Here is a 21,069-nt window from a genome sequence, read left to right on the forward strand (position 1 = left end):
ACTGAAAAATGGCTGCCCAGCCTCGACTCAAGGTCGGCTTACTCTGCAGTGTGTTGCCCCAGGAAAAGGGACTCGGCGCCCCCCACCCACACTCCCGTATACACTGGTAAACACATATGCAGCATATTCGATGCACTTATACAGCATGTGCTCATGTACATACACATGTGCAAACGCATAGAATCAGAGGACTTCATTAACACAGAAAAAGCAGCATATAAAAATTATAACCAAAGAAGCCAAATAGACTCAAACAGCATAAGATGCCAAGAAGGGGCACCTACTTGTGTCATTTTATTGACAAGAGAATTGAAACAGAGAGAAGTGCCCGTGGCCTACAGCTCCAAATGTCTTAGCTAGTCTTGATGCTCCCCCCCCCCTTCGCTTCATCTCCATAGTGTCTGACAGACTCCAGATGCTGAAGGAAGATCCCCACTCTGTTCTTATGCTGCTGCGGGGGGAGGGGGGAGGGTAGAGGGAGGGGTCTGAAGACAGCACCACCTGTGTGTGGTTGTCTCCACCACGTCACTGTCACGTACCTGTCAGCTCTCTCAGCTGCACCTGGCTGACAGGTGACTGCTTTCTCTGGAGTTCTTGCCAGGAGCCTGCCTGAGTCCTCACAACCTCTGCCACCTCACAACTGTAGGTACCCACGTCCTCCGGACCCACGGAGAAGATCTTGAGAGAGAAAGCCTGGGAGCTTGACTTTGAAATCTGCAGCTGTCCTTGGCTTGCTCTGTCCCTGTAGTCTCTCTCCAGGTCCAGGACCCCACCAGCATCAATCCGGGCAATTTCCTTCCCGTTGAGGAACCAAATACCCCGGAGCTGCAGGTCGCCACCTCCGCCAACAACCCGGCAAATCAGTTCCAAAGGTTTTCCTTCAGCAGGTAAGCTCCTAGCTGTGATGTTCACTTCAAAATCTCTAGCTGGGCAACAAAAGCAAGGCAGATGTTCAGAGAGCCCACTGTACAAGCCCCTTTCAACCCAAGAGGGATGAGATCCATGATAGCTATACCAGGGCTGCGTTTTATGTAGCCTTTCAGTTATGTGGTGACAGAGAGTCCCCTACTCCAAAACAGCCCCACAGCAAAAGAATTTACAAAGTCCCTGACTATTCCAAATCACCCAGGAAGGACAGTATCCATGATTTTCTGAAAACAGTCTCAGCAAGTAGAAAGCATGCAGAGATGTGTCAAGTATCTACTTAGGCATGCCTCCTTAATTAAAAAGTGAAATATTTCACGCTGTGATGAATTGCCGTAACTTATGGCTTCTGCTTTTCTCTTTTATTTTTGTGCTGGGGATTGAACCCAGGTCTCACTATGTTCTGGGCATTCATTTGTTGTTCTGAACCATAACTCCCAGCCTTTATTCATTTGTCTAAGAAACAGCCAGTAGAATTTTTCTAACTTCCGAGCACATGTGGTAAGACCTTGTTGGACCCAGTGAATGCATGTCAAATACTTGAGGGCCATAGGATGATTTGTAGTGGAGCAGAATAACGTATAAAGTCGGTGATCCACTACTGGAGTATTGCTTCCCACAGTGAGATGTAGAGCAGAATATTTGTTTAACTATGTAAAGTTTTGTTGCATTTGTTTGTGTTGCAGTATAATTGTTTAACTATGTAAAGAAGTGTTCCTTTTGTTTATGCTGAATTTGTTTCTCCTTGCCCGCCCAAGGTACCTGATTGGTCTAATAAAATCTGAGCAGTCAATAAGTAGGCAGTAGTGGAATAGGCAGAGCTGGGGGACAGAGAAAATAAGTAGGAGGAGGAATCTAGACTCAAGAGAGAATGAAGAAGAGAGAAAGATGCTCAGAGCCAGCCAGGCAGCTGCCAGCCAGCCAAACACGGAAGAAGCAGGAAAAGTAGGGCATACAGAATGAAATAAAGGTAACATCCCTGAAGCTAAATGTAGAAGAGAAACAGGATAATGTAAGTTATAAGCGCTAGTGGGACAAGTCTAAACTAGGACCGAGTTTTCATAGCTATTAATAAATCTCCATGTCATGATTTGGGGGCTGGTGGTCCAAGACAGCCTTCCACATTTGGTGCCCCATGTTGGGCAACAACATGCTATTTCACCTTCTTCACAGTGGCTGCACTTTCCTGGCTGCTCAGGCCATAGCTTGGGGGAAATTTTGTTTCCCCAGACAATGAATTGGTTGCTACCACTAAACTTAACTAAATCTCTATCGTTGTAATAAAACTCGAGATGCAAAGGCTAGGATGAAAACCTTTGAGCTTATAGAGTTAGAGTAGCAACCAGCTAGCTTTCTCTCCTTGCTGGTGTCCTGGAAGCCCCTCTCCTTCCACCCCACCCCAACTAAAAAACCCACTCTATGCTCCTCCCTGTTACTTCCTTCAACTAGTTGCTAACCCCACCTCTCTGAGCCCAGGTTAATCTTATCTATCATAAATTGCAACATATCTTTAGATAGTTAAACAAATGTAGTGTAAACAAATGTACCACATCTTTGTCTAGTTAAATAGTTAAACAAATATTCTACAAAAACAGTGGATACTCGCAGTTTTAGCTGGCCCTTCTATTGGACCAATGCACACAAAGAGACCAAGACCAAAAATAACCAGGCTTTTCTGTCTACTTTTGATGAAAATGTCAATGGATCATGTAAGGTGACAATTTCAAGCCTGGTGGAAAGACATCCTGTCAAATACAGGGACAAAGCTTCTTACTGGAAACGAGGCCCAGCTGCCTGTGGTAGGTGAGCTTTGGAGAGAAGCAAGTTTGACTTTGGAAGTAGATTCCTCCTTTCCCCAGTAGGGGTTCAAATGTACTCAGGGTGTCTATAACTGGGTCCCTTGTTTTTAAAACGGGGAGCTCACTACCTTATAGGGTAATTATTTGGACTACAATTAAATAATATAGATAATGGGCTTACAGTGCTCATTAATTATTTCCATGACTGACTTACAGCATCAGTCAAGCTCTTTCATATTTCCTCTTTTTTTTTTTTTTGTTTTTTGAAGACCATGTGTTCTTTTTTTACTTTATTTCTTTAAGATTTACTTATTTATTATGTATATAGTATTCTGTCTGCATGAATACCTGCAGGCCAGAAGAGGGCACCAGATCTTGTTAAGGATGGTTGTGAGCCATCATGTGGTTGCTGAGAATTGAACTCAGGACCTCTGGAAGAGCAAGCAGTGCTCTTAACCACTGAGCCATCTCTCCAGCCCTCTATCATATTTCTTGTTCCAAATAAACTCTTCTATGAGTAGAGCCAAAATGGAACATTCCGGAACATCTTTTTACTTATGCTTCCCAGGTGACAAAAACAAAATTAACTTAAACTTTTTATCTACTTTTTAGGAAACGTCAACAAAAGGTTGAAAAAAAGAAAAAAAAGGGAAGAGAAAAAAGAAAAAAAAGCTATCCTTGTGCACTCACTAAGAGGAGATTCACAGGCTTCCTGTGAAGACAATTACCTGCTGGCTGGATCCTCAGGGCCCTTTGATCTGTCTGCTTTCTTGTGATCAAAGTCCACACTTCACCTGGATCCTGAATCCACTCTGTGGCTTCACAGAACAGCTGGCCTTGATCTGAGGGCTGGAGCCTGCCTATGGACAGCTTGAAGGAAGTGGCTCCAAGTTTGTCCAGTCGCACATCACCAGCCAAGAACCTATCTGCATAGGAGGGCCCAGGGGCCAAGAGAAAATCCCTGGAGAGAGAAATGATCTCCATGGCTCGACTCCCTCCTTCCTGCATCAGGTACCAGGTGAGGGAGAGGTGGGTGTGTTGAGCTGTTGCTTTGGTTGCCTCGCAGGTGAGTTCTAATGGCTCGCCTTCCTTCTTACTGAGCATCCGGGAGGGCAGGGTGGCAGACAGGGTGTCAGGAATCACTGGGAACAAAGAAACAGTGACAGTCTGACTGTTTCATGTTTGTTTAACTAGATCTTCTGGAGGGACGATGGTGCCTAAACCTCATCTGCAAAGCATATGCTTTGAGTTTGCTTTCCCAGTTATATGCTTTCCTAATGTGGGCCTTCCCTATTGCTGAGGGAGCACGGGAACTTTGCAAAGCAAGTGGTTCAGTGATGTATGATCTTGGCTTTGCTTCATCAGCCTAGTCTGGAGCCAGCTTAGCTACTTAGCCACCAGTGGGAAGAGCACTGGAGCTTCTAGCCCTAGATTGTGGCCTTCAGCTACCCAGTGTCTCACTAGGTGCCCACGGATGGACCCCTTCATTTCTCTTCCCAGACCCTAATTTGCTTTTTCTAGTACAGAGATCTGAAATAATGTAATGTTATTCAGAATCCAAATGCAATCTTTCCCAAAGTTCTCACCTGTGTCTTAGGACCCTACCATTCTCTTCTTCCTCACATGTAAGTCATATAGCCCCAGCTCAAAGGAAAGCAGCACCACCACTAAGTTACCAAATACTCTAGGCACTGCACTAAGAGCTGAGTGTTCCCAGGAGCCCAGAAGGTGGTGGGGGATTTGCATATAAACAGCCAGTTGTGACATAACTGGGTGAGTGCTAGTAATCACAGTGTGAACAGGGCATTCAAAAGAACCAAGTTGGGGATATGCCCTGGGGTGATCTAAAGAGTTCTGCAAAGGAGTTAATGTTTAATCTGCATCCTGAAGTTTGTGTAGGAGTTTGCTAAACTGCAAAAGAAAGCTAGATATTTTAGGCAAGTGACAGTTGCAAGAATATGAACTGTCCCTATAGGGAAATGTGCTAGAAAATGGTGGTTGGAAAATATCATTCTGCAGTTAGTGACGCCACCTATGATATTAGTGCCATCTCTAATTAGTTGCAAGATGATATGGAGTGAGGGGCTATGCAAATGTTTATCTAATGCTTTGCTACTACCAACTTATGAGTGGAGACCCCGGGAAGGCACCACACTGGCTCAACTTGTGTGGGATGTGTTACTGGGAAACCATGAGACACATACTTGTAATATATCTCCAAAATACTTGCCGGGAAGTGGTGGCACACACCTTTAGTCCCAGCACTTGGGAGGCAGAGGCAAGAGGATCTCTGTGAGTTCGAGGCCAGCCTGGTCTACAGAGCGATTTCCAAAGCAATACAGAGAAATTCTGTCTCAAAAAAAAAAAAAAAAAAAAAAAAAAAAAAGAAACAAAAACAAAGCAAAAAAAGAAAGAAAAGAAAAAAAAATACTCAGGATGGTAGATGGGCTCTAGAGCAAGCATACTAGTAGAACGCTGTTCCCTGTCAGGGCATTGTAATGGTAGAGATAGGTTTGCCAGGGGCTGGCTAGCAAGAACTCACCAGTTAGGTTTGTCTTCGCACTGTAACTTCCCAAGTACTTCCCATCCGTGTTGGGTGTATGACACTCATATTCACCAGCATCCCTCATCTGGAGCTTTGAGATGTGTAACAGGACTGAATTGCCCTGTAGCCTCTCCACATAGATTTCTTTGCTTCGAACTCTCTGGGCATACACTGCGTAAGAGAAGCTGGGATCCTTGGTACTGATAATCTGGACTTCCCTGGTCGGGGTTGTTGGCAGGTAAATAGACCACTCGAAATCCTGTGTAGAAGGTCCCTGATGGCCACTTACATCGCAGCTGATGCTGACAGGGTAACCTTCGGTTCTGTACAAAGGTCCTTCTTGAATTTTTACTTCCCTCTGGCTGATGCTGAGCTCAGCTGCAAGGAGGAGGAAGAAAAGGGGAATAGAAATAGATGAGTGCTCTAATTCCTGGGTACCACATCATGTAGTTTTCTATATTACCATCCTGGTTAAATGAGATCACAGGTTAGGAGTTCTAATCAGCTCAAATCTTCACTGCCTTCCTCAGGCTGGATGGCAGTGGAATGGCTCAGTGAGGTCACTGTTCCTCCGTTACTTAAGCTTGCATAGCCCTGGTTTCCTTTTGAAAATGTTTAGCCTCAATCATGTACCAAGGCTACATTCACAAAGCAGCTGTTTGTCTAAAAAGACTTACTTGAAAGGTAATGTCTGATAATTTACCTTTTATAGTATTTTATGGTAAAACAACTTTCTCAAACCTCAAATTCCAAGTCACAGTTTCTCTCACAGAAGGGCTTTCGAGAGGCAAAGACCTCTGCTCCGTGCTTGAAGCCTTTGTCTTTCTTGTTAGTTGGTTGGAGATTTCTGTGGCTCTCAGCCACGTCCTGATGCAAGCCTAGATAGAATGAGCTGGAAGCAGCAGCAACACTTCCTGTCTACTGTAGAGGTTTGTCTTTTCTATTTGCTTTTGCTCTGTTTTGCTGGTTTTGCTTTCTGACTTCTTGGAAGGGCCCTTTCACTTTACTGGGGAATCTAAAAGGGCTGCTTTACGGATCCCTGCAGGTTCTTTACTCAGAGCTGAAGTCTTTTCTTACACATGGTTTACAGCTAGGATGTTTTCTAATGGAAACCTCAGAATATTAGGTCTAAAGGAGAAAGTGTGACCAAAAGATCATGCTTCTACAGAGAAAAGTTTTGAAGTCAGCCTTCTCTCCGCCCCTGAAACTACTACATGTTTGTTTATTAATATTGAAAGGCATCTTATTTTGTGTTTCTGAAGAGCAGAGGCTGGTGACAGTGGTGCCACAGGGATGGGTAAGATCTTCTATGAGGGTCCAGGAACGATTAAGGGCAAGACAGGGTTCTAGCGCAGAGGGGCTGGCAGAATAGGAACCTTCAGAACCTTCAGAGAAGCAGAACAAGGACGAGGAGTTAAGGCGACTCCTGTGGGGAGACAGAGAAGGTATGGGCAGAGCTCGTGAAAAGAAACAGAAACTATAACAAGGCACAGAAGGAGGCTTCCCTCCCTCACACGGGGGTGAGTGATTACTTGATATAATCGACTAACAACTTAAAAACTGCATCTGAATACACTCAACTAAAACTGCCCAAGAAACTAATCAATACTCAACCATCACATTTCCAGTAATAATTTAAAAATACATTCAAGTAGTCATAAATCTCTATGTTATATATTTATATCACCCTTCTCATGCTGAATATCTATAAATAGGAATTAGGCTACATTAGAAAAAATTAAATTATCACTTACCAGAAAATGACTACAGAGGAAGTTTAAAATGTTTTCAGCAAGGCAGCCTCAGTGAAATGTGGGCGCTGTGTACTAGGCTACATATGAAGGAATATTTTCAGCTGCATTATTCATTGTCACCCCAAACAAGGGATAACCTACATGTCCATCAACAGTAGAACAGATACACTGTGGTAATGTTCCAAAAGATGAAATATTACAAAGAAATTTTAAAAAAATTTATAACTATTTGCAATAACATGTAGGATTATATCTGATCAGACACAGAATACCTTTGAATCTCTTTGACTATGTGCAGAATTATTTTATCCTTTATAAAGTTAAAAATAGGGGCTGGAGACATGGCTCAGTGGTTAACAGCACTGATTGTTCTTCCAGAGGACCCAAGTTCGATTCTTAACACCCACATGGTGACTCAACTGTCTGTAACTCCAGTTCCAGGGGACCCAACACCCTCACACAGGCATACATGCAAGTAAAACACCAATGCACATAACATTAAGTTTTTAAAAGTAGACAAAACCACATTGTATTGTTTAATTGATGCATAAGGCAGGAAGTGGTTATTGTGAGAGTCAGGAGTGATTTGAGGGAAGGATTATATCTGGGTGATGTACAGGTAGGATGGGCGGGCACTTCTAGGGACCTAAAGATGTTGTTTCCTGAGCCTTGTAGTGATCACACAGGTTTTATTTTCTGCTTATTTGTTAAACTTCACATTTATGCTTTTCTAAAACACTTCACCATGAAAATAGGAAGTGCCTGTTTTGCATGTATACAGACCTGCATTTGAACTCCAGTATCCAGGTAAAAGCTGGACCAGTGGTGTACATGTTATCCAACTGCTGGGGAGGCAGAGACTGGAGGATTCCTGGGACTTGTAGGCAAGCTCATCTATCTGAATCAGTGAGTTTCAGGCACGGTGACATATCCTGTTTCTAAATATAGGGTAGGCAGCCAGCTGTGACCAATTTGGCAATATATCCTAAGAGTGCAAAGCTGGCACTCGTATCTTGGTAGTTACCAATGGCTCTCTAATTGGCCCATTGAACAGGAGAGTAATCTTTCTTAGTATTTGGAAACCTAGGCAACTTCCCAGGGCTAGTAAGGTCATGGGTCCTAGAGAAGAATCTACTACTTCCACTTAACTAAGCCAGAATAATTACAACTACATTCTAAATATTTATCTCTATACCCACAGATATGTGTAACTATCATTACTCATCAAATAAACATTTCTTTGCAACAAAAGGAGAACATTACAGAAAACCATAACTAGTCAAAATGAAAAGAACAAGTGATCACGGGGTGTCCATCTCCATCTACAACACAGCTCTTGAGTCTAAGGCTCAGGTAGCATCATAGATGAAGGGAAGAGAAGGCAATGCAAGAGGACCAGGGAATCTGCTGTGAGAATGTGTCTTCTGGAAATCACAGAGAACCTTCACCCATACCTCAACAACATGAGTGTCTAAATAAGACATACAATGCCAATAGACATAGTCACATGGAAGAAAGAAATCTCACTGGGTCTCACCCATAGACAAATGATGGACTGTGGATTACAAGTTGAATTCAGCTCTCTCCTCTCCTCCTCAAGTTGACTTTGGTCATGGTGATTGCCACAGAAACAGAAGAAAACTAGAACAGCATCCTTTCTACAAGCCTCACCTGTGCCCCGCCACACACACACACACACACACACACACACACACACACACACACACACACACACACCCCTCCTCCCTATCAGTCATGAAATCTCTGCTCTCTTTAATTCCTCCAGGAGCTTTCATTGGTATCTTTCTCATGGAGGTGTTTGTCATTCTGACTGACTAGCTTATTAAGACTCAAGGTCAGAGATAACTCCAAACTCATCTTTGTATGTTAATCTCTCAAGCATCAGGAAGCCTCTAAGTGGCTGAATAAATATTTATTGAATTGGCAAGTAAAGCAGCGGAAAATAAAGTGCTAGTTTTCACAAAAAAATTTTTTTAATGTGCACTTACTTCACCAATAAGTGATGGAAAACGTTGAAGGAACATTGCCCAGCTGGCCACAACAAAAATAATAACATAACATGCCCTGACAGAAAAAAATTAATCATACCTCAAACTATACTTTAAAAAAATGTCTATTTAGCTGGATGGCAATGGGGCATGCCTTTAATCCAAGCACTGCGAGGGAGAGGCAGGTAGATCTCTGAGTTGGAGGTTTAGCCTGGTCTACACAGAGTCCTGAGTTCCAGGACAGCCTGGGCTACACAGAGAAACCCTGTTTTGAAAAACAAAACAAACAATGTTTATTTGTATATTTGAATCAAATGACTAGACTGCTATGCAGAAAGCAGAAGCAGCAGTGATTTTTGAGACTAAGAAGTGACTGAAGGACATACAAATTACTTCATGACATTGTAGGGGACAGGATTGAGAAAAGCCAGGGTGGGAGCTGGAGGTAGGAACTGAAGCAGAGACTGTGGAGAAAGTCCATTTACTGGCTCTGTCCCAAACTCGTGTTCAGTTACTTCTTACACAGCCCAGGTCCACCTGCCTAGGGATGGTACTGCCCACAGTGGACTGGGCCTCTTACATCAATTAGCAACCAAGAAAATGTCTCCACGGATATGCCTACAGGGCAATCTGATGGGGGCATTTTCCCGGTTGTGGTTCCCTCCTCCCAGGTATATCCAGGTCTGTGTCAAGGTGACAAAAACTAACTAGCACAAATGGCATCAAGCCTGGACTTTGGAGGATTTGGAAGATGGCAGGGCAAGTGGAGACAGAGCCTTTTAGTTGAATGTGACTTTATGACAAGACGACATGAGTAAAATGGAAAATATTTGTTCAGAAACAGGAAGTGGTCAGCTTTGGGGAAAGAGGTGCAAAAAGGCGGTGGGTGGGCACGAGACTGGCCAGGGTGCACGAAGAACTTGATAATCATGGTTAACAGTTTGAAGTTAATTTGGCAACAGGGAATCTACTGAGAGTGACAGTTGTGAAGAGAATGGTGGAAGTTGGAAACAGACATCAGGTAACTTCTAGCTCGGGACAGATGTGATGAAAGTACAGGGGTGGATGAAAGGGACTGTGATACCAGAGCTATTGTGGAGATGGTGTCTGTAAAGGTCAGGGCTCTGATGCTTCAGTGATGGAGGGATGAACACGGGGACAGGAGGATGGGGGAAATCAGATACCCATGTTTGATGAAATCAGCTGGGAGAATGATTCTTAACAGGAAAAAAAAAAGGTAATGAGTGACAACTACTACTGTGTATTCTAGGATGGGCGTGGAGATGATGCATTTAATTTTAGAGGCAGGGAATTGGAACACTCTGGGATAAACAGGAAGGATACCCAAAATACATTTGGAAAATATTTAAATATGTGTATTTTACTTTTAAAGACTTGTAGATTTCAAAAACTTCTGTAATTTAACCCTTTCAAGATTCTATTATTCCTGTTTTTAGTAATGTCAAACTTCACAGTCAAAATTCAGCCAGACTTGAACCTGCAAGTGCCCAACTGATCTACAGCTGTGCCCACTATTTCTCACTGCCCTGGCAAGTCCCTGAACCGGAGCTGTAGATGTAGCCTAGGTCCCCTACATGTAAGTTTTCAGAAATTGTAGGGAATCTGAAGAAGATGGTCAGTGAGAATCTCTGTTTAGAAAATGGTTGGGTACGAAACATACAGAAGGGAAATGGGAAGTCAGGAAGGTAGGAAGGCAGCCATCGCACAGTGGTTTGGAAAGCAAAAGATGTAGAATGTTCCAAGAGGAAAGGGCTTGGTCAGCATTGCTGAGGGCTGCTGGAGGGCAGGGGCTAGGAGAGTCCTTTATGTCAAATGACTAGATTGCTGGGCAGATGCTTGTAAGCAACTCCAGGAAAGCAGAAGCAGCAGTGGTTTTGAGGCTAAGCAGTGACAGCAGAACATATAAACCACTTCATGACATTGTAGGGGACAGGATGAGGACGACAGCTAGAAAGGGTAACTGGGTGACAAGTAGTGAGCGGCAGGATGGATAAAGGCACCTTTGCAGAAGCATCAGTGAAGGGGATGAGACAGATGGAGCCAGAGAGGGCAGGAGGAAGAAGAGGCTGGGCCACAAGAATGAAGATCACTGTGCAAAAAGTTTAGTCATCCATCTACTAAAAGAGAAAGCAATGGCCAGTCCCTGCAGTATCATCATCTCTAAGAGGAAGAGAGAGGCCCTGATACAGCACACAGAGACATGGCTGATAGGCACTTCAGTGTGCAATCCCTTTGATAGGCCTCTGGGAATCATCTATTTCCATCTCAAATATATTGGCTGGGGTTATGGTTCAATGGTAGAGTCCTTGCTTAGTATGCACTGGACCCTGGTTTTAACCCCAGAACTGCAAAAATAAATGGATGAATAAATAACCCATGGAAACTCAATAGCTTTTCTTTTCCTTCTGAAAAGATCTGTGTCTTAGTCTGTTCATAGCAATAACAAAAATCTAGCTAGAGACTTAGAAACAGGTCCCAGAGACTAGGCATTCCAAGATTACAGCACTAGTACTGATGTCCGTGGAATCTTGATTCTTGTGGGTGTACCTTCTTACTGTGTCCTCACACATGGAAAGGACTAGCAGGCTCTCTCCAATCTCTTGTAAGGCCACTAACTCATTCAGCCAATCACCTTTCAAAGACCCTATCTCCTAATACCACCACCCTGGGGTTAAAGTTCCAACAGGTGAATCCTGAGACCACACAAACATTCAGGTCACAATATAGGCATGTCCAGGGCTGTATAGTGAGACCCCCATCTCAAAAACAGACAAAGGGATTTGAAGTAGTTCCACCAGATGCAAAACCAACCTAAGGGCCAGCCAACACACCAAACAACTGTTCTTTCCTTACACATTAAATGCTGTGGTGTGTGCAGGGGTGGGGTGGGGAGGCTAGGGCACCAATGCTGTGGTGTGTGCAGGGGTGGGGTGGGGAGGCTAGGGCACCAATGCTGTGGTGTGTGTAGGGGTGGGGTGGGGAGGCTAGGGCACCAATGCTGTGGTGTGTGCAGGGGTGGGGTGGGGAGGCTAGGGCACCAATGCTGTGGTGTGTGCAGGGGTGGGGTGGGGATCATCCATCCAGAATGAAATGGAAAACCTTTCTGTTTTTCAGTGAATGCAATTTCAGTAACACAAAAGTAGTCCCTCTCCATAGGCCTCTTGGGTTAATGCCCCCCTTAATTGTTTGGCAGCTGGCCAGGGTCAAAGGTGATAGATGGAGCAGGCAAGTCTGACTGCTGAGTCCATGGGCGCATTTACCCACTGCATTAGCTTCCAAGAGTCACATTCTAACGTATGACTTGATCTTTCCACTGAATAGAAAATAAGTAAGAAGGCAGAGGAAGGTACTTATGAGGCAAAGCTAGTTGATGACCTGTGTTCAATTGCCAGAACCCACGGAAAGGAAGAAGAAAACTGAGTCCACAGAGCTGTCCCCTGACCCCACGTGTGCCCCCACACACAAATAACAATTAGTTTTTAAAAAATAATAAATTGAGGTGTTGAATGGGGCTCAGTGGTAGAGTGCATGGAAAGTGGGTGCTGGGTACTGGAGACTTAGTTCCCACACTGTAAAAAACAACCCAACAAAGTTGGGACAAAGGCTAGATTTGCCAAACAATGTGATTGATGACTTTATCATCATTAATTTTCTGCACTTCCTCTCCATAATTATAATGAGACATAGCAGGCTTTCTAGTTACTTCCTGATTTCACACGTCTCTTGTAAAGATTGAGAATCCATGCAAAATTGGAACTTAATATGAGTCAAAGTCTACAAGTGACAAATGCAGAACCCGGGTCGGGCAACCGTGGCGGTGGGATGGGAAAAGCACCCAGCTTCTCCTTTTTAACTTTGCTGTTATGGCCCTCCCTCCAGACCTTTCAGCCGGCTTATGAAAGACAAACGGACAACTAAAAGCAAATAATAGAGACCAGAGCAAGGATGTACAACTTTTCTGCATCACTGTCCAATGTAAACACATTTGACCCTCTCACAAGGCAAATGCACAGCCACACAAACACAAAGCAGGCACAGTCCATCAGACGACAGAACATGGTCAGAGACACAGCAGTCCATGTGTGACCCCACCAAGGCACCTGTCTGCCAATGCCTGCCCTGCCGGGGTGCTGGCAGGTGTCAGTCACCAGGCAGATGGTTCTAGAACACCCCTCTGCAGGCTTTCTCTCTCCTCGTCAGGCCCCAGGTGTGATCTTCACCATTTGCTCTTTGAGATGTGTGTGAGCCTGGTTCAACCCCACCAGCACTTCCTAGTCAATCCATAAAGCCAAATGCTGTGCTCCCTTCGTTTTATTATTTTTTTTTTTTAAAGCTGTAGCCTTGGCCACTGACTACACCCTAGCCCAATTCCTCCCTAATTCCAGAGGCCCAGGTCTCTGCACAAACTTCACTCAGACTCTGGGAAGCAAAAGCTTGAACTTGAACACACAGATAGGATTGAAGAGTTCTTAAACCAGGGTGAAAAAAAAAAAAAAACCCTGACATCTTTATTTTCCAACGAAAATGTACTACGTCCTTCAGTGAAGGATATAGACAAGAAATCACAGATATTTGCACATTATATGACATTTTTGTGGTCATATTAAAATACTCTCTTCACACCCACCACTTTTCTGAAGTTGATGGTTAATAAATATTCCTCCAGATCTTGTATACCACATACATAAGAAAGGAAATAAATACTTTGATTTATTTTTTAAAATGATATTTAGGTAGGGCTCACTATGTAACTCAGGCTAGCCTCCTAGGCTCACAAGCGCTGTTTCTACAGATAACACCAGTCATATATATATATGTGTGTGTGTGTGTGTGTGTGTGTGTGTTATTCTGTGATGGTCTTTGTACAGGGCACATAGTATTCCGGGTATGTGCCCTACCTGGTAAGGGAATATTTTATTACCAGCTCAGTTCATCTTTGTCTTCCCTTTACCTCCAAATTTTTTCTTCCTCTACCCTGTTCAAACATGTATAAAGGCCCCATACAGCCTTTAGCAGAGCCAGTTAATCTTCTTGCTCCTTCTCTGTCTCTCTTTGGCTCTCAGATGAAGCCCAGAATCTTCTTTTACTTTGGCCTAAACTTGAGCATGCTCTCCTCACCTTTTCTCTTACCCAGTCACACACACAAGGCACACTTATCTAGTTATACCCTAATGTCAGGCAAACCTTGAGGCCTCTTTATTTGGCGGCAAAACCTCTTCCTCTCCCATAGGACGGTCATCCCAGGAAGGTAATTTAAAGCCAGGGACATGCAAAGCTCAAAGTCAGTCTATAACTTAGTTGTTCCTGTGAAGACCAAATTGTCCTGCTGCCTCGCCCAGTGGCCTCTGGTTGGCAAGCTCCTGTGATGGTAGAAACATCAAAGTTCTAAAACTTACCCAGAGAGAGAAAGAGAATTGCCACACACAGGATGCACGCCATCTGGACCGCCACAGTCTTTCAGGGCAGTGTCACTGAAGTTGCTCAGAAGCTGAGTGACAAAATTCTGTGCTGTCACGGCAAAGGTAAAGAGGAAGCTATGGTGTGGTTTTCAGCCCACTGAAAGATGGAGACGGCTTGCAAAAAGCAAACATGATTACATTCGAGTCACTCAGATTTGGGTGTGAAGTAACTAATGAGCTTCATGGTGAAGTAAACACACACAGACAAAAAGAAGCTGGTGCTCTTCCTCGCTAAATATGAAGGAATTCCAGAAAACAGAATGAATAAAAAGCACAGAGAAGTGTTCTACTTCCCTCTTGAGGGAAGAAACTTGAGAGAGGCCCCTGGAAAACAGGAACATGGGGTCACATGAGGTGTGAAGATGGAAGCTCCAGAGGTAGGGCTACCTGGGGTTTGGAGCACAATCCAGCCTTAGCAGCTGTATGATCTTTGAAAAGTTAATCTTTTCTAACTCTCATCTCTAAAATGGGCTGCTGCGTATAACTCACACCCCACAAGAGAGTCCAAAAGTTCATTGGTTTAAAGCACTTAGGACAGATTTGGTCCACAGTAAGTGTTCAATAGATATTAGCTCCCATCATCACCATCAGAAGACCTCTAAGTGAATTTTACCTCCCCAGGGTGGGTCTGTAGACCAAAGATAGCAGAAGTTATCAGCCTCGGTCTCCAGGACCTGGTAAAATACAGATTGAGGTAGATAGTAGCAAATTATTTTGTTTCGGGGTGCAGTAACATGTAGAATCTTCTTTGTTCTATTCACTTACTACCACTCACCTGTCTACCTACCCAAACATCTATTCATCTACCACCTATCCAGATAGCCACCATCCATCCATCTATGCACCCACCCATCTGTCAATCATCTATCCATCTATCTGCCATCCACCCACCATCTATCTGCTCACTCATCATACATTCACCCATCTACTATCCATCCATCCAGTCTTTTCCCCCCAAGTTCTGGTGTTGTGGTAAACATACAAAGATATGATATTTGTAACCTTCCCTTTATCCTCAAGAAACGGTGTGTGTGTGTGTGTGTCTGGTTTCTCTGTGTAACAAGTCCTGGCTGTCCTCACAGAGATCCACCTGCCTCTGCCTCCTAAATGCTAGGACAAAAGGCATGTGCCTCCACACCTAGCCATGAAATGCTTTCTTAATCAGATGACCACCAGTACAATGTGGCCACAATCAATGGGACATGTAAAGGCAAAGAAGGAAATTGGTGGGCAGAAGGAAAGGTCAGGATAGATGGGACTGGGATAGATGGGACTGGGATAAAGAGACAAGAGGAAAAATTGCTGGGGCACAGTTGGGAAATACTCTAGCATAGCAGGGAGGTGTTGACTGTCCCTTCCTGTTGATGACATTTGGGGCTAGTGTGGAGAAAGTGAACTTATAGCCTGGCTGGGACAGCTCTTGGTTGTGAGCCACTAATCTTGAAGAACAGGGGAACTCTTGGGAGGATTTTTGGCATGACTACAGCATAGTTTTTCTTTGAAAACAAAATTTCATATTATTAACTGGTTGAAAGAGAGATAGAGGGCTATCAACAAAAGGTCAGCATAGGTATTTTTTTTTTTTTTTTTTTGTAGTTGATGAGTTCCTACATTGGGGATTTTAAAATAAAGATGGGATGTAAAGATAAAATATCAGATACTTATAGAGTCCCTCTACATGGCAAGATAACAAATGATGGAGAGCCTCGCATTAAAGTACAGCCTCTCTTCTCTACTTGAGACAGCGAGGCCTGATGGAGGTGAGCAGGAGAGAACATGACAGATTATCATACTGGGGAAAGGAGGGAGGTCCCTCAGGAGATGGCTACAGTTGCAGGAGGTAGGACACGTCATGTTCAGGAAGAGTGAGTGGTTGAAAGAGGCTTCAGGACAAAGGCATTTTAAGGTAAAGTTCATTTTCTTAGTGGGATGCTCACAGATCAGGGGAACATCTACAAATGTGGGGATGGAGATACTTAATGCATCCATCCACTCTTCATCTATCTATACACCTACTCACAGAATCATCCTGCCCTCTGGTTAAATTCATTAGCTGTGGTCTCTTAAAAATAAAAGTAGCTCTCTGAAGCAGTCTTCCAGCAAGGGCTTTTGTGAAAGATTCTGGACATCTGTCTTCAAAGCTCTGTGTAAGACCTGGAGGGTAAAGGAAGGGCAAGAAAACTCCACCCCTCAGAACCAGGAATCCAGTTCAGTAAACATCTGAAGAGAAACAATAGAGGCCACAGGAGGAAGCCGGCTTGAGGTGTCCAGTGCATGGCCAGGCAAGAAAAATCCTAGCAGTGAACAGATAGAGAGGTCGGGTGGTCACCACGATCACTTAGAAGACACATGCTTTGAAGCAGGCCCTTGCAGGCCCAGTGTGATTCCAGGAGGTAAGAGGGGTTAGGAAGGGAGATCCCGGAGACAGAGAGGCAGGGGCATTCTGGCGGTGTGTAGGAGAGTCAGGATGCCTAGGGTTGAGATTTCAATCTCACCCTTCAAGCTGGCAATTATAGTATCAGCCCAACTTGAAATGTAGAAGTTTGTCACATTTTGGCTAAAGATGTCATAGGCCACCTTCTGGCATTAATATTTTAGGCAAATATGCATATCAGCAGTTACTCCTGTTGTAACAAACAGCTATAAGACTTGGTGGCTTCAGTGAGAAATATTTTTACTGTTGAGTCTATGGGTTAGCTGAGTGACTTCACTAAATGGCTTCAGGTGATGGGCTCAGTAATGTCCTAGAATGACCTTGGGTTGGACAACTCAGTGCTTTGCCATGGGGCATACATATTTTCACATAAAGGGTCTCATAGGCCTAGTAGAAACATTCCGTCCTAGAGGAAGGCTCCTTAAGACTCAGGAGGTATACAACTCACAAGTCTCAGGAAGTCCCTAAAATTCACCACATTGACAAGCCCTTCCCCATGCCCAGTATAAGCCACCAGGACACTAAGGAGAGGAAACTGAGCTTCCTGTTAAGTGTACGAAGAACTCCAGGCTTCTAGCTTTCATGCGCTGCTACCATGTAGGTGTTCCATATTCAGCTGCCTTATCTCTGTACCTGTAAGCAACCCCTTACCTTTGAAGTAAGTAACCTCAGTAAACTCACTGGTTCACTAGTTAGACTTTGGTGGTATTACTTTGGTCTGCCATTGGTTCCCCATCTGGGGTGTGTGGATCAATGATACAATAATTGTGTCACAGACACAATCCAAATGCAAGCAATAGATTAACAGGCTCTGCTGTTAATGATCCAGTAAAGGGGTAGAGTAAGAAACTCGAGCATCAGTGCATCTGTCATGTGCGGTGAAGAGGGAATTAGCTTAGAAATAAGCATGAACCATGCTGCCAATAACATGGAGTTTCTACAGCCTCAAAATGTATCTGACCCAGTAAATGCATGCGCTGAAACTTCAGATTCCTGGCTCTTGCCAAAATGTTTTTTTCTCTTTCTATTTTAGTTGTCTCCATTTCTGCCACAATTGAGCATTGACAGGGTGATGTTGCTTCTTTTCTAGAAGTGGGGAGGGATGGGGGAGGGAGGGACAGAGGGAGGAAGAGAAGGAGGGAGAGAGGGAGGGAGGGAGAGAGGGGGTCTTCTGTTGTCAAGGAAAAGAAAAAAGAAGCAAAAAAAAAAAAAGAGAGAGAGAGAGAGCTATTCTTCTGCAGTGGGAATCATTGTGTGGCAGCCGTTGAAAGGATGTAAGATGTAGTTTCTCCCCAGCAAGGAAGGGAGAGGACAGTGCAGAACAGGGGAGCATGGAATGCACTGGAAGAAAAGCTGTCCCAGTTCCTACAAGATAGATAAAAAGTTCTATTTTTCCCTCAGGCTGACACACCTCATATATCATAAGCATCTAGGGCCCTAAAATGGAGACTTTTTGCCAGGTGCAAGGCAGCTTCGTAGATTACCTAATGTGGCAGTGAGGTGAGTGTTGCTGGTTCCACTTTACAGCCAAACGAATGGAGACTCCAAGGCCTGGGCTGATCTATGGAAACCCACAAGGTTAGAAAGCAGCTGGATTCCAAGGCTGCTATGCTGGCTAGTTTTATGTCAACTTGACACAAGCTAGAGTCATTTTGGAAGAGGGAAGCTGGACTGAAAAAAAAAAGCGCTTCTAGATAGACCTGTGGTGCATTTTCTTAATTGGTGATTGATGTGGGAGGGCCTAGCCCCTTGTGGATGGGGGCCACTCCTGCACTGGTAGTCCTGATGTAGGAAAGCGATCTGAACAAGCAAGCCACGAGGAAGGAACAAGCCGGTAAGCAGCGTTCCTTCAGGGCCTCAGCATCAGTTCCTGCCTCCAAGTTCCTGCCCTGACTTTTCTTAGTAATAGAGTGTGAGCTGAAAGTTGATACAAGCTCTTTCCTCCCCAAATTGCTTCTGCTCATGGTGTGCTCTTTTGGGGGGGGGGTGTCCGTCCATCTGTCCTTCTTCCTCTTTCCCTTCTTCCTTCCCTCCCTCCCTCCCTCCCTCCCTCCCTCCCTCCCTCCCTCCCTCCCTCCCTCCTTCCTTCCTTCCTTCCTTCCTTCCTTAACAGGGTTTATCTGTGTAGTCTTGGCTGTCCTGGAACTCTGTAGACCAGGCTGGTCTCAAACTTAAGAGACCCTCCTGCCTCTGCCTTCTGAGTGCTGGGATTAAGGGTGTGTGTGTGTGTGTATTGCTAATGGAAAAAAACAAAAAGTCTAAGGGCCCAGCGTAAACTGACTGCCATGCATCCCCTGTAGTCTTCCCCTAACCTCAGACTTGCTGTCAGCCCGTTGCTAAGCCCCACGGCTACCACCTGTTCAGAATACCAGCCACTCCACAAGAAGGGACCACTGTGACTCCAGTCGACCCTCTCCTGACTCCAGGAAGAACCCAAGGCTCTGAGTAACACTGCTGCAAACTGGGCCTGTGGCAGAGGATGGGGTCAGGTCTCACTCCCAGGCCCTTTGTTCTGACTGCTCAATGCTCTGGCCCCATCAATACATTTACTATAAGGCTGAAGAAGTTTTCAAAGTGTAGACTGAATTCCTGTGGGCAAAGGCAAAGGCTAGGACTTGGCACAGAAGCAGGGTGAGCACTGTGGGTGGAGAGCTGGAGATATACTTAGCTTCCCAAAGAAGAAAGGAAGGAGTCACACCAGGGATTCCTAGGTCATTTCTTCTTGCTAAGTGAACGAACATTCCCCAGGGAAGGGCGACTCCACAGACTTCCTGATTGACAATCGGCTTTGATGAACAGTTTAGAGAAGACACTCAGAATAGGTCCTAAATAGGAGGAAGGAGTTGGGACAGGAAGCTCCCGTACCCACCCTTTAGGGACAAATACCCATCTGTTGCAGCTTACTAAGTTTGCAAAGTTCAAGTGACCATTGTACTACACAGCCAACTTAAAAACTTTTTAAAGATGCATTTGTATGTGTGTTGGTGGGGTGCACACGTGTCATAGCACTCACGTGGTTGCTGCTTGCACAGTGGGTTCTGTGGACTGAATTCAGGTACTCAGGCCTGGCAGCAGGTATCTGAGCCTGCCAAGCCACCTTGCCAGGCCTGTTCTTCCACCTTTTTGCCCCAGTGTCAAGCCACTCTAGGGATACATAGCCCCGACCACCCTCAAACTCTCTATGTGGAACATGTTGACCTTAAACTAACTCTTGGCAATGCCTGTGCCTCGGCCTTCCAAGTTCCATGATCACGAGGGTTGGACACCGCATCCCACTACTGCCTTGCAGGACGCAAACCACTAATGTGGAAGAAGTTTTAAAAAAAATATTTGTGGTGCCATGGGAGCAGTGAGCCCTTCCGTGTTTTTATACAACCCCGCCCCCCAATTCTTCTGCAGCCCTTTTGTTGCCCTGATTTCTGACTGCTTTAGATGCTCTGTGTGAGGAATCCAACACAATAGTTCTTGTATCTGTCTTATTTCACCTGGTGTAATGTCATTAAGGTTCAATCATGTTGTAGCATATTCAAGGATGTCTGTCTGTCTGTCTACCTTTGTATTTCGGTGTTGCGGGAAGGCAGTCCCATGCACCTGTGTGAGAAGAAACATGCACATGGAAGCAATTCGGATCTTCCTTGATCACTCTCCCACTTATTCTTTGAGGTACTTACAGTGGAGCTGGCTGCTTCATCTGGGTCCGTAGCCAGAAAGTCCCTTCCCAGTGTTGGGATTACAGGCACATGCTGCCATGCCCAGCTTCTACATGGTGCCCAGGATCCGAACCTCATGCTTGCACGGTACTTTACCAACTAAGCCATATATGTATACCCAGCCCTCCGGTTTCCTTTTTAAAGGCTAAACAATATTCCATTTTGTTTACTCATTCATCTGCTGATGGAAATTCAAGTTGCTTCTACCTCTTGGCTATTGTGACTATAATGAACATATGTGTCTCTTGGAGACACTGCTTTAAGAACATATTTTTTAGGACATATTCCCAGAAGTGGGAATGCTAAATCATCTGGCAGGTCTATTTTTAATCTCTTGAAGAACCTCCATACTATTTTGCATAATGGCTGTACTTTACATCTACACCAACACAGCTTATTCCAACTTTTCTGCTT

At 44.5% G+C, this 21,069-nt stretch overlaps 1 protein-coding gene across 1 annotated transcript in view; it reads right to left on the minus strand.

Annotated features, from left to right (window-relative positions):
* The window catches only part of Cd101 (CD101 molecule), a 38,946-nt gene extending 24,378 nt beyond the window's left edge, over positions 1-14,568 (minus strand). Inside the window, exons 1-4 of the mRNA XM_051199111.1 lie at positions 14,449-14,568; positions 5,266-5,646; positions 3,452-3,865; positions 540-926 (exon numbers count right to left, since the gene is read on the minus strand). Coding sequence (XP_051055068.1) covers positions 540-926; positions 3,452-3,865; positions 5,266-5,646; positions 14,449-14,491 — 1,225 coding nt within the window. The 5' untranslated portion in view covers positions 14,492-14,568. The remainder of the gene's footprint in view (positions 1-539; positions 927-3,451; positions 3,866-5,265; positions 5,647-14,448) is intronic.
* Between the last annotated feature and the right edge of the window lie 6,501 nt (positions 14,569-21,069).

This window comes from Phodopus roborovskii, unplaced genomic scaffold (genome assembly GCF_943737965.1).
Source record: "Phodopus roborovskii unplaced genomic scaffold, PHOROB, whole genome shotgun sequence".
NCBI classification, from domain to species: Eukaryota; Metazoa; Chordata; class Mammalia; order Rodentia; family Cricetidae; genus Phodopus; species Phodopus roborovskii.